At 45.5% G+C, this 13,088-nt stretch overlaps 1 protein-coding gene and 1 pseudogene across 1 annotated transcript in view; both read left to right on the forward strand.

Annotated features, from left to right (window-relative positions):
- The window catches only part of TRIM14 (tripartite motif containing 14), a 21,495-nt gene that overhangs the window by 8,018 nt on the left and 389 nt on the right, over positions 1–13,088 (forward strand). Inside the window, 4 exon segments of the mRNA XM_007461664.1 lie at positions 1,712–1,945; positions 5,778–5,940; positions 9,727–9,819; positions 12,955–13,086. Coding sequence (XP_007461726.1) covers positions 1,712–1,945; positions 5,778–5,940; positions 9,727–9,819; positions 12,955–13,086 — 622 coding nt within the window.
- Positions 7,684–8,040, forward strand: LOC103077011 (40S ribosomal protein S3a pseudogene; annotated as a pseudogene).

The following is a 13,088-nucleotide window of genomic DNA, read 5'->3' on the forward strand; positions in this document are numbered from 1 at the left end:
TATATATATTTTTTTTTTTTTTTTTTTTTTCCTGATTATGCTGCTCACTTCCTTGATTGTTTGGGACGCAGAGACACCTGTTCATACGTCTATTGGCATTTGTATATCTCTGGTCCATTTTTAAATTGAATGATTTCTTTTTTCACTATATGTTATGGATAGTAAGCCTGTGTAGTTTGTTACTTGTCATGTGGCTTTGTTTACAGTGCCTTACCTCTTGGGAAGAGTTTCTTTTTTTATGTAGTCCAACCCGTCATGACTCCCGTTTTGCTATCTGAGTTTTGGGTTCCTCTTACAGAGGTCTTCCCTTCTCAAATTTTTAAAAATAAAATTGTTTTGTATTTTATTCTAGTAGGTTTATTATTTTTTTAATGTATAGTGCTTTGATCTATTTAGAATTGTTTGTTTGTTTAGCTTTTATCGTGGAAAACCTCAAGCATACATACGTGTTTTGAAGCAAATCACAGACATTCAATTTCATCTGTAAAACTCTGAGCATATTACCTCTATAAGATAAGTACTCATTTTTAAAAATATATAACCATAGTATCATCATCACACCTATGAAAATTAACAGTGGTTCCTTAATATTATCAAATATCCAACCAGTAGTCACATTCCCAATTGTCTTATAAATGTCACATTTTATTTGTTTATTTGAATTAGGAGTGAAAGTTTTCAAAATGCTATTGGTTGATGTATTTTTTAAGTTGATGGTTAACATGCTCCTCTGTCCTTTATGTGTCTTCTAAAATGTATCTTTAAGTTAGATCTAGAGGCTTAATCAGATTCAGATTCACATTTTTCACAAGAGTACTTCATAGGTGGGGTTCTGTCTGAATTTGTTTTTGTATAAAGAATAAGATAAGAATCTAACTTAGTTTTTTTTTTAAATACATGATTAATTGCATGCTGTACCAATACCACTTGTTGAATTATATATATAATTATATTAATTATTTATATGTATATACATACTTTTCTAAGCTATTCTTTGCTCTTGATCTTTTTGTCTGTGCCTAACCCACATAGTTTTAAACCCTGTACCTTTACAGTTTGTTTTGATATCTAATAAGGCAGCTCATCCTTCATTGATTTTTTGTTTTCGGCCATGCCACACAGCTTGCAGGATCTTATTAGTTCTCCGACCAGGAATCGAACCAGTGCCCTCAGCAGTGAAAGCCTGGCGTCCTAACCACTGGACCGCCAGGGAATTCCCCTTCACTGATCCTTTAAAAGAAATTTTTGGCTTTTCCTGTGCTTATTCTCCCCCATGGTAATTTAATATTTGGTTAATCTGTATGTTAAGACTTTGATTGGGATTGCATCCAATTTATAGACTAATTTGGAGACAAATGGCATCTTTATAGTATTCAATCTTCCTAGCCAAGGATATGGTTTTTCTTCCATGCATTCAGATTATTTTATGTCTTTCAGTACAATTTTATGCTTTTCTTTATCTAGGCCCTTACAGTTTTTGTTAGGTCTAGTTTTAAATATTTTGCTTTTTTTTCTACTGTTTTAAGGATGATCTTTATTTCTCCATTCATTTTCCAATTGGTTATAGCTGGTACTTAGGAAAGCTTTTTATAAGTGCTGAACTCACTTTTTAGAAGTTATAATAATTTTTTTCATGTTGATAATTTTGGATTTCCTGGTTGGCAGTCATATCATCTGCATCTGGTTTTGTATTGTTTGGGTTTTTCTTTAGGCTCATGCAAAGTCAAGTAACACCTGGCTGACAAGGAAATTTACTGAACTCAGATTACTACTTGATGAAGAGGAAGCTCTGACCAAGAAATTCATTGAGAAAAACACACAGCTTGCCCTGCAGGCGTACAGGGAGCAAATCGAGTCTTGTGGGGAGCAAATTGATGTCATGAACAATCTCTCCAACAAGGTCTGGAATATCAGCCAGGAACCCAGTCCTGTACAGCTGCTGCAGGTAATGCTGGGTTTCTGCCCTCACAGTGGCCACCGGCCGCCACATTTCATCTTGGTTAATGTGGCACTGAACACAGTATTCACACACTGAGTGAATACACAGAGAACTGCCTTGTCAGCAGGTAGACTGATTACATTGTTAGGAAGATAATATACATCTTGGACTAATTAAATGACATGAACAGCCACCATTTTTTTTTTTTTTTTTTGCGGTACGTGGGCCTCCCACTACTGCGGCCTCTCCAGCTGCGGAGCACAGGCTCCCGCCATGCAGGCCCAGCGGCCATGGCTTACGGGCCCAGCCGCTCCACGGCATATGGGATCCTCCCGGACCGGCCACGAACCCACGTCTCCCGCATCGGCAGGCGGACTCTCAGCCACTGCGCCACCAGGGAAGCCCAACAACCACCATTTTTGAGGGCCTCTGTGTTCCAAGCACCTCAGGTATCTTAGCTCTAATATTTACTAGAACTCTGCAAATTGGATATTCTCACCCCATTTTACTAATGAGAAATGGAGCCTCAAGGAGATGAAGGGACTCATCCAAGGTTATACAGCTGGTAGGTGGCAGGTCTGGGATCAGATCTGTCTGACTCTAAAGCCACAAGGCATCACTGCCCAGTCCTCTGACGGTACAGTCTTAATGGAAACAGCACTCCTGGAAAGGCAGGCACCCTTGCAAAAGCTACTAAGCAGACTTCAAGAGTGGAGTCACAGTTTGCTCAAAGGGGAGAGAAGGACAGGACTCCTTGGCCAGTGGGCTCTGTTGAAGGCTATTATCTTATACTGAAGGAGAATCTAAAAACTAGCCCCTATAATATTCACTACTACGCTTAGTGAAAGCATGTTGTTGAGGGTCGCGTTCCCGTCTTCAGGGGACCATGGGAGAAACTCCTCTCTCGTGTCAGTACTCCTGTGCAGTCACCTGTGCACTTGGATTGCTTTTCTACTTATCTAACTCTTCCTCTTTCTTTCTTTGCCATAGCTTCTGGGAAGCTCAGAGCCAAATATGTTTCAAATAGCTGGGATGAGACTTTGTGGCATACAGTTTATGCCTCATCTCACTCTGGCTTCCAGCTTACAGTCTTATCCTGTTTTTCTCTTGGCTTCATTTTTCTCACTGTAAAGGAAAATCTTGCAGCATTAGATAACTTTTGTAAGATGCTTTAAAGGTTTGTGAGATGAAGCAAGGTACAACTAAGTAAAGATGGCACTGAGTTGAACCACAGATTAGCATGGGCTCTGGCTGCAAAATAAGACAGACAAATAAATAAGTCAGTACAGGACTAGTCAAGCCAGTCCCTGGAGGCTATTTCCACTCTTGTGCCTTTATGTGGCCTTGGTCAATTCAGCCTGTGTCTCATTGTTAAATAACAACCACAAGAAGAAAAACCTAACAAAATATTCTGGGTGAGGTGCTCTCCTAGGCACTTTAGACGTTGTACTTTAAGAGAGGCAAGACACACAGAGGGGCACATTTTTTTTCTTTTAAAATAATGGTACATTTTAGGAATATCTAATGCAAAGGGAGGCTTCCATGGAGAAGAATGCTATTCTTCCATCACAGATACGGTTTCAGGGCTTTCTCATCTCTCTCTCTTTTTTTTTAATTCTCTGGTGCCCAAGCTACTGATTTTCATCATTCATCGTTCCTTCCATTTGTTCACTCATATTTTCATCAAATATACACTGAGCAACCTGATTGCAACAGGCCCCTGCTTCACATTAGGAGCTCATGGGTGGGGAGACATGCTCAGAAAGTTATTCACAACACAGCACGGCTAAGTGAGCTAGCAAAAGTGTGTCCAAGAGAAGTCCAACTCTGTATGGGGAATCAGGGAAGGCTTCCAGGAGGAAGTGACAGTGGAGCTGGTATGGGAGAATAAGGAGGAGTTCACTGGGTAAATACAGAGGGAAAAAGCAGAGAGGACATCCCAGGCAGAAACGAAGTATGTACGTGTGAGAGCTTGGCAGGCTGGAGAACTGCCAGGGTTCAGCCTGACTGGAGGCGGGGCAAGGGTACAAGGGAGGGGGGCATGTTGGGAGATGTAGGGATGCCAGGGTTACTTGATGAAGGGTCTTATATGCCTGGTTATGAAGTTTAGACTTTGTCCTGTAAAGAGAACGGGGGCCAGGGGAGTGTTTTGCAGCGAAGAATGACACAGTCAGATTAATGCTTTAGAAAGGTCACTTAAGTGACAGGCTGGAGGATGGACTGGACAGGCAGGAATGGAGCCTGGAAGGAAAGTTGGGAGGAGACCACAGTATCCAGGAGGGAGATGATGGTGGGCTGGATCAGTGAAGGGGCAGTGGGGATGGGGAGAAGCAGGCGAGTTTGATAGATGGGACAGGATTGGTGATTGGGGGAATCCAAGATGACAGCTGGTTTCTGGCTTGAGAGATGGATGGTTATGTGGCTGTTCCCTGAGTCTGCAAAGGCAAGAAGTAGATGTGCTCAGTTTCATTCATTCATTTATTGCACTGTGAACATTTATCGAGAACCTCCTATGTGTCAGGCCCTGTGCTAGATGCTGGAGTTTGGGGTTACCAGGTGGTCGCATTTGTCCCTCATCCCCTTCCCCAGTCCCACCCCACCCATCTGCCCTCTGGGCCACCCCGGAGCCACTCCCTGCCCTCCCTGCTAGTGATCTGACTCCCTGGCCAGCCCTCTGAGTGTGACCTTAGCCCTCTTTCTCCACAAATTACCTTCTTCCAACCCAAATGAGGATGGGCTCTAGACCTGCAGCTTCCTAGGTAGACAGGGCTTGGAGACCGTCCCTCAGCCCCTCCAAGCATCCTTCCTGCCAAGCGCTGGGCCGCCTTCCCTCCCTCCTGAGGCATCTACCCGCCCCTCCCATCTTGGGCAGCACCGCCCACCGGCCAGGGCCTGCTCTCCTAAGGCAATCTGCTGTCTTCTAAATCCTTGCCCAGGACAACCCTCCAGAAAGTGCAGACAGGGATCTTAGGTGCAAATCCACTGTAACTGTTTTAAGCAAGAAAGGAGTTTATGAAAGAGTATTAGGCAGCACATCTGATCTCCAGGAAGGCCAGAAAGTCGTGATGGAGACCAGGCCGCAGGAGTGAAGTCAGGGCCATGGCACAGACTTGCTCCAGTGTAGACCCACCCTTCTCCGCTGGGCAGGATGTCACAGCTCACACCCCTGACCCAGAGCACGCCCCCGGAACCTCCACCACTGCTGTCCCTGCCAGCTACACGCCACTGTCACCAGCCCACCCTCACTTCCGCATCCAAGTCTTGGAGACTCTTCTTCACATGCCTACACCGGGGGCTGGGACAGTTTTCTTGCTTCTACTTAGCAAAGCCACACTTAACACAGGAAGGGTATTTAAAAGGTGCTGTCCAGTCAGAAAACAGGATAGGCCCCACCGTGGTGGGCACACCCCCTTGGTCAGCATTCCAGCTGAGCTTCCAGAGTCTTTGGCTTCCCCTTTGGGATATGGTTTCCTGTTCCCCCACTTTGAACACGCCCCAGGAGCGCCTTCCCCAGGAAAACTGGCCCCTCATTCTTTTCGTCCCCTGTACCTCAGGCCGACCTCTGTCACAGTGTCTGTAAAGATTCGGGGTCCCTTTTGAGGTGGTGAGCAACTTCAGGGCAGGGGCAGTCAGCTTGCCTCCTTCCTCAAGGCGGGGTGGGGGTGGGGGACTGCCATGGCTGCAGTCCTCGGGGCTCTGCTCCCAGGGGCAGGGCCTGGAGTGGCAGCAGGTGCCACGGCCAGGTGGGGCCAGTGCTCGCTGGCTGGGTTTGTTCCTGGGCACGGTGGTGGAGGCTGGAACGCGGCTCCAAGCCACCCTGAGCCCCACATGCCCTTGCGCGTACACGGCCACTGAGCAGCAGATGCAGCAGCAGATGAGCCTCGGGGAGTCGTGCCACCCCGTGCCCCACTCCTTTGAGCCCGTCAAGAGCTTCTTTAAGGGCCTTGTGGAAGCCACGCAGAGTCCGCTACAGATGCCACTGGACGTCCGCCTTAAGGCGAGTAAGTCACCATGTGACCAATCTTGGGTCCTTTACTCCCCTAGTGCCCTGTGATTAGAGACAACTGTGAAGATCGCCACCCTAAATCATGTGTCTCCTGCACAGAGGCCCTAGGCTGGGTGGTCAAGGTCTCCTGGGCCTGGGCCCTACCCTCCCTTCCAACCTCACCTCCTACCCATTCGGAGACCAGGTCCTGCTTCTCGCAGCTGCACTGCTCTGCTCCTGCCCCTCAGTTGCTCTCGAGGTTCTGCCACACCTCAGCTTTGCCTGCGCTGGCCTCCCAGCTGGAAGGGCCAACTCCCCCTCCTCTTCCTCTGCCTGGTCAGGACCCACAGCTGTGCTCACCTGGGAAGCCTTTCCAAGAAACCAGCTCGCTCACTCTCCCGGCCGTCTCCCCACTCTGCCCTGGGCCTGCTCCATCTTCTGCCTGGGGGTGTTTGTCAGCTGGATACATGGACCCCTCCCTTCCTCTCTTAAATGCCTGGAAGGCAAGAACCACTTTGGATCCAGCTCTGAGGTCACTGCAGGGCCTGACACAAAGCAGGTGCTCAGAAATATCCATTCATTCATCTCTGCTATTAGGATTCATTCAGACCATTTACTGAGCCCCTGTTATGTGCTGGGCACAGTGGGGTACAAAACAAAGCTCCTGCCTTTGTGGTGCTCAGGCTTTTCAGGGGAAGATGGACAACAAATGAGTATATGTCAGCGATAAGAAGTGCTTTGAGGGACTTCCCTGGTGGCACAGTGGTTAAGAATCCGCCTGCCAATGCAGGGGACACGGGTTCGAGCCCTGGTTCAGGAAGATCCCACATGCCGCGGAGCAACTAAGCCCATGTGCCACAACTACTGAGCCTACGCTCTAGAGCCCGTGAGCCACAACTACTGAAGCCCATGCGCCTACAGCCCGTGCTCCACAACAAGAGAAGCCACCGCACTGAGAAGCCCGTGCACCGCAACGACACTCGCTGCAACTAGAGAAAAGCCCGCGCGCAGCAACGAAGACCCAATGCAGCCAAATTAATTAATTAATTAATTAATTTAAAAAAAAAAAAGAAGTGCTTTGAAAAAAAATAATAAAGCTGAGTAAGGAGAATGGAGGGTGACCAGGAGGAAGAGCTATTTTCTATGGGAAGTGGGAAAGGCCTCTTTGAGAAGGGGATGTGTGAATTGACCTGAAGGATGGGCTGGAGGTCATTGTGGTCACATGCATGGACTCTGGAGCGAGACTGCCCGGGTTCCTATCCCAGGCCCACCACTTCCTAACCCTGTCATCTTGAGCAGGGTACCTAAGTTTTCTATGCCTCTGTTTCCATATCCATAAATTGGGGATGATAATATATTCCTGTCTCATAGAATTGTTGTAAGGATTAAATGAGTTCTTACATGTAAAGCTCTCAGAATGGCCCTCAGGCATAATAAGCACTATGTGAGCATTAGCTATATTGTTGCTGCTGCTGATATATCTGGGGGAAATGTCTTCTAGGCAGAGGGAAAAGCAAGTGCAAAGGTCCCGAGGCACAAGGGAAGAGTAAGTTTGGCATGTTGAAGGAACAGCAAAGGGCACGTCGGGGGAGTCAACAGGAGTAGATGTGGGCACAGGAAGGGAAGAAGAGAGAAAGAGATACCAAGGAGACTCCACAGATTTTGACTGGAACAACTAGAAGGAAGTTGTCACATTCTGAGATGGAAAAGAGCATTTAGACTTGGAGGGAATGGCCCTTTTGGCTCTCTGAGCAGCACCATGGTGGTTTGCAAGAGCAAATGCCTGACGAAAGGCAGTTAAAAGGGAGCCAAGAAGAAAATGGTTGATCTGTTTTCTAAGGAAGGTTGGTACGATGTGAAAGCACCAGCCATGTTCCATATAATAAATATTGGAGAAACCCTAGTCATGAGAACTCTAGGAACCAAAATTGCTTTTGATGGCCTCAAGGGTTAACTTTTGGAAGTGAGCCTTGCTGACCTGCAGAATGATGAAGCTGCATTTAGAGAATTAAAGCTAATTCCTGAAGATGTTCAGGGGAAAAACTGCCTAACTTTCGTGGCATGGATCTTATCCATGACAAAATGTGCTCCATGGTCAAAAAATGGCAGACCATGATTGAAGCTCATGTTGATGTCAAGATTACCAATGGTTATTTGCTTCATGTGTTCTGTGTTGGTTTTGCTAAAAATGCAACAATCAGCATTACCCTGTGCGGTAGACATCTTCATTATCCCCCATTTTACAGATGAGGAAGCTGAGGGTCAGAGAGGTTAACTGACTTGCCCTCGGTCACACAGCTGGTAGGGGTAGAGGCAGAATTCAAACAGACTCTGGTCCCAAGGTTTGTGTTCTGATCCCCTGGAATCTGCTTCCTCCCAGGCCATCACCCCTCATCCACCACCGGATAAGGCCATCATTCTTACTATCACAGGTAATACTGAGAGGTACTGACTCCCAGGAAGGCCACAGGGAGATGGGGGTCTTGCAGCACCACTGCCCTTCCAGTGTCCCGCCTCACCTCCCTACCTGTGAGTTCCACAGACATTGCAGGCTCAACAGGCTGAAATGGAATCCGGCATCTTCCATTGCCTCAACCCCCAATCCTCTGCTTCTTGACTCCAATCTACTCTTCATTCTCCACTCCCATTAGAGTTAAGCCTTGGTACTTGTACCACTGCAGTATATCCTGAACCTAGCCCCTTTTCCATCCCTGCTGCCCCAGGTCAGGCCTGAGCCTACCAACAGGGCCTCTGCCTCCACACTCACCCTGCACCATCCACTCCCCACCAGAGAGCTCTGGAGATTCTTCTGCTCATGTCTACGCTCCTTCAAACACCTTCCATGGCTCCTCACTTTTTACACGATGCTCCTAGCACCTGTCCTTAATGTCTTTGCTCCTGCTGTATCCTGGGGAAAGGCTCCCATCCTTTTTCTGGGTGTCCAAATCTTCCCCATCCTTTAAGGGCCAGCTGAGGTGCTTCCTCCTCCATGAAGCCTTCACTGTCCCCTCCAGGCCCTGGAGCCCTTTCACGTCTCCTCTTCGATCTAGAGCACTCTCTGCCTTGAGCGGTATAGCTCAAGCAAGCCCATTTCTCACCTCATTTACCTGACTGAGCTGTTGGAGACAGGGACCATGACTTGGGTTTCCCCTGAACTCCCTCTTACCTGGATGAGACCTGAACGCAACCTTCCTAAGGGTTCAGCTTTGTTTTTGTTTTTGTTTTTTGTGGTACACGGGCCTCTCACTGTCATGGCCTCTCCCCTTGCGGAGCACAGGCTCCGGACACGCAGGCTCAGTGGCCATGGCCCAGCCGCTCCGCGGCATGTGGGATCTTCCCGGACTGGGGCACGAACCCGTGTCCCCTGCATCGGCAGGCGGACTCTCAACCACTGCGCCACCAGGGAAGCCCAAGGGTTCAGCTTTGATTTCTTGTTTTCGATCTTTATCCTAGAATTTGCATGTCTGCCATGAAATTAACCCCCTTCCTTGACTGCTGAATGCATGGTTGACTCTCAAGATGGTCCTGGAGCCTGCTGTCTCCTCCCCATGTCCAGGCCTCACTTACACTGGCCTGTCATTGCTCAGTTTGCTTCGGATCCTGGAAAGTGCGTTTCTGTATAGATCTGAGCCTTGTCCTGAAGTTTTCTTGTTACTGTGAATTTGCATTTCCTACTTAAATTTGCATGCAATTCTTGGGGAGAGATTATGCGAATCTCCAGTTCTGTAATATTTTTAGTATGTTTTGTAATTTGTGCTCCTTGCATGAACACCAGGCACTTATTTCTCACAATTCATTACAGATGTGAACTGCCAGCTCTCGGGCTCCCCCGGCGCCCAGCCGGGTTCCCTGTTGAAAACAAGCCCCTCACTGGAGCGATCACTCTTCTTAAAACGTAAGACCCCAGGAGCGGGAAGAGGGTGAAGAGGGCGTGGGGTGTACTGGTGGGAGGGAGGGTCACTGAAGTAGAGGCCCCCCTTTTTCCCTAAGAAACCCAACTTCAGTTTTCTTAACCCTTATTATCAGTTTCTTAAAAACCACAGAAATAATACACGTTCACTGTAGAAAAATTAGAAAACAAAAGGTTTTTAAAAGAAAATCACTCATAAATCACTGAAGAGCTTCGGAAATTTTTCGGCTCACATACCCAAGCAGACACGTAGTAGTAGATAACTACTATTATTTGCCCTTTTAACTTTCTTTGGCATATCTATATACATACTGTGATAAATATTTAATATATATATATTTTACAAACATGGTGTCATACTCTACATCCTGTTTTGTAATCTGTGTTTTCATCTACTGATATATTATGAACATCTTTGTTCCCTTAAAAAATTATACAGGTAATGTGTGCTTCTTGTAGAGAATTAGAAATTACATATACTAAAAGAAAACAATTGCCTGCCACAGAGTTAAATGATGTTAATTTTTGTCATATATTCTTTCAGACATTTTAAAAATATATATGTCTACAGATTTTTAAAAATGGGATCATATTATAGATATTCGTTTGTAATTTTATTTATTTATTTATTTGTGGCTACACCGTGAGGCTTGCAGGATCTTAATTCCCCAATAAGGGATCGAACCCCGGCCCCCAGCAGTGGAAGTGTGGAGTCCTAACCATTGGACCGCCAGGGAATTGCCTTCTTTTGTAATTTTAAATATTTCGGGCTTCCCTGGTGGCGCGGTGGTTGAGAGTCCGCCTGCCGATGCAGGGGACGCGGGTTCGTTAATAGTATAGATTGAACAATTTTCTGTTTTAATAAACACAGATATTATGGTTATTTTTAAAGGATACATGGTATTCCATTGAATATGCCATGTTTAAATCAATCTCATATCATATTGTTGGACATTTAGGCTGCTTTACATTTTCATTTCTATAAACAGTGCTGCAGTAAACATCCATTCTTGTACCTCTTTGTTGAATTAATGATTAAGTGACTGAATACACCTTAGCTCATTTTTGTATTTTTTTTAGGAGTAATTTCTCAAAATGGAATTACTAGGCAGGCATTTTTTTAAACTAAACTTTAACAAATATAAAATACATAAAGTGCACAAATCAAAGGGCTGTAGCTCAATGATTTTTTAAAAGTAAACACATTCAATAACTTCCTTCAGACCATGAAATGGAAACTTGTAGCTCCCCAGAATCTTTCCTCATGCCAGTTCACCATCCCGAAGGGTAACTACTCTCCTGACTTCTAACAGTAAAGATTACTTTTGCCTGTCTTTGACCTTTATATAATGAGATCACTCAGACTACTCTTTTGTGTCTTGCTTCGACAGAACAACATGACATTTGTGAGATTTACCCATATGATTGTGTGTAGCAGTAGTTTGTTGATTTTCACTGTGGTGTAGTATTCCATTGTATGAATGTAGCACACTTAATATTATTGATGGACATTTTGGATTGTTTAGCTTTTGCCTATAGTGAATAATGTTGCTTTGAATATCCCTGTACATGTCTTTTGATGCACCTATGTATGCATTTCTGTTGGGTATTTACCCAGGAGTGGGAGAAAAGGATGCCCAGTGTTAACACTTCTATGCAACATTGTTCTAGATGTCCTAGAGAGTGCCTTGAGGCAAAAAAAAAAAAAAGTAACCTATAAGGTTGGGAAAAGGGAAAAAAAGATTGTTATTCAAAGGTGACATTATTTACAGAAAATCCAAAATAATCTATAAATAAATTAGTTACGAAATGAATTTAGAACAGCTGCTGGATGTAATGTCAGCATACAAAAATCAATTGTATTTCTATGTATTGGCAATAAACAATTAGAAAATGAAATTTTAAAAACATTATTTTCAGTAACACTTTTAAAAAGCTAGGAATAAATCTAACAAAAGATGTACAAAACCTCTCTACAGAAAACTCCAAAATATTACCGAGAAAACTATCCGGCAGTATCTACTAAAGCTAAACATCCACATGCCCTAAGATCTAGACTTTTCTCTAACTTCATGTCTACAGATGTATATAATGCAGCAAGAACTGTTATTGGGAGTTTAAATGACCACCACCTTTCTGGAGGACAGTTTGGCAATATTTACCAAAGGCCTTAAAATCACAATCATCCCCGTTGACCGAGCAATTCTTCTTCTGCTAGGAATATATCCTAAATAAATAATCAGATACATAAAGATGTATTCATATTAGTGTTTTCAAAACCTTTTTAAAAAGCGTATTTTTTAAGGCGGGGGAGGGGATAGGTTAAATTATAATTCATCTATACATCAAAATCTTAAGGTTGCCATTAAAATGCTCTTATAAGAGAATATTATTTGATGTGGTAAAATGTTCATAAATACATCAATAAATTTTAAAAGGCAGATTACCCAAGAGCCTGTATAGTATGACACCAACGTTAAGAAAAAAACTATAAAGGGGCAAGTAAAGAAAAAAATTAGAAGCATATACACCCAAGTGTTAACAGTGATAAGATTATTATTTTTATATATATAATTTAAATTTATTTTTTATTTTTGATGGTGTTGGGTCTTCGTTTCTGTGCGAGGGCTTTCTCTCGTTGCGGCGAGCAGGGGCCACTCTTCATCGCGGTGCGCGGGCCTCTCACTATCGCGGCCTCTCTTGTTGCGAGCGCAGGCTCAGTAGTTGTGGCTCATGGGCCTGGTTGCTCCGCGGCATGTGGGATCTTCCCAGACCAGGGCTCGAACCCGTGTCCCCTGCATTGGCTGGCAGACTCAACCACTGCGCCACCAGGGAAGCCCCGATAGGATTATTTTTTATTAAATTTTTAGAAATTGGCAACAAATTCCATGGTACAAAATTCAGGCCGTACAACGGGTGTGCACTAAAATGTTCTCTTCTGCCCGTGCTCCCCAGCCACCGCCCCACTCGTGATTTCCGTGTTTCCCGGTAACTACCCTGAACACTTGCGGGACAGCGGGTACCAGCGGGGTCGGTTTCCCGGGGGCGGGGCGGGGCGGGGCGGGGCAGGGGCACTGGCCCCGCCCATCGGGCCTGGCCTGGTGTCCCCGCCCTCCGCAGACGCGCGCACGCCCACGCTGGAGCCAGACACGCTGCACCCGCGCATGCGCTTCTGGGTAGATCGCCTGAAGGTGCGTTGCGGCCACCACTGCACCCTGGGGCTCAAGCCTGCGCTGCATTTCGACGCGCTGTGG

The sequence above is a fragment of the Lipotes vexillifer genome, unplaced genomic scaffold, assembly GCF_000442215.2.
Source record: "Lipotes vexillifer unplaced genomic scaffold, Lipotes_vexillifer_v1.1 scaffold809, whole genome shotgun sequence".
NCBI classification, from domain to species: domain Eukaryota; kingdom Metazoa; phylum Chordata; class Mammalia; order Artiodactyla; family Lipotidae; genus Lipotes; species Lipotes vexillifer.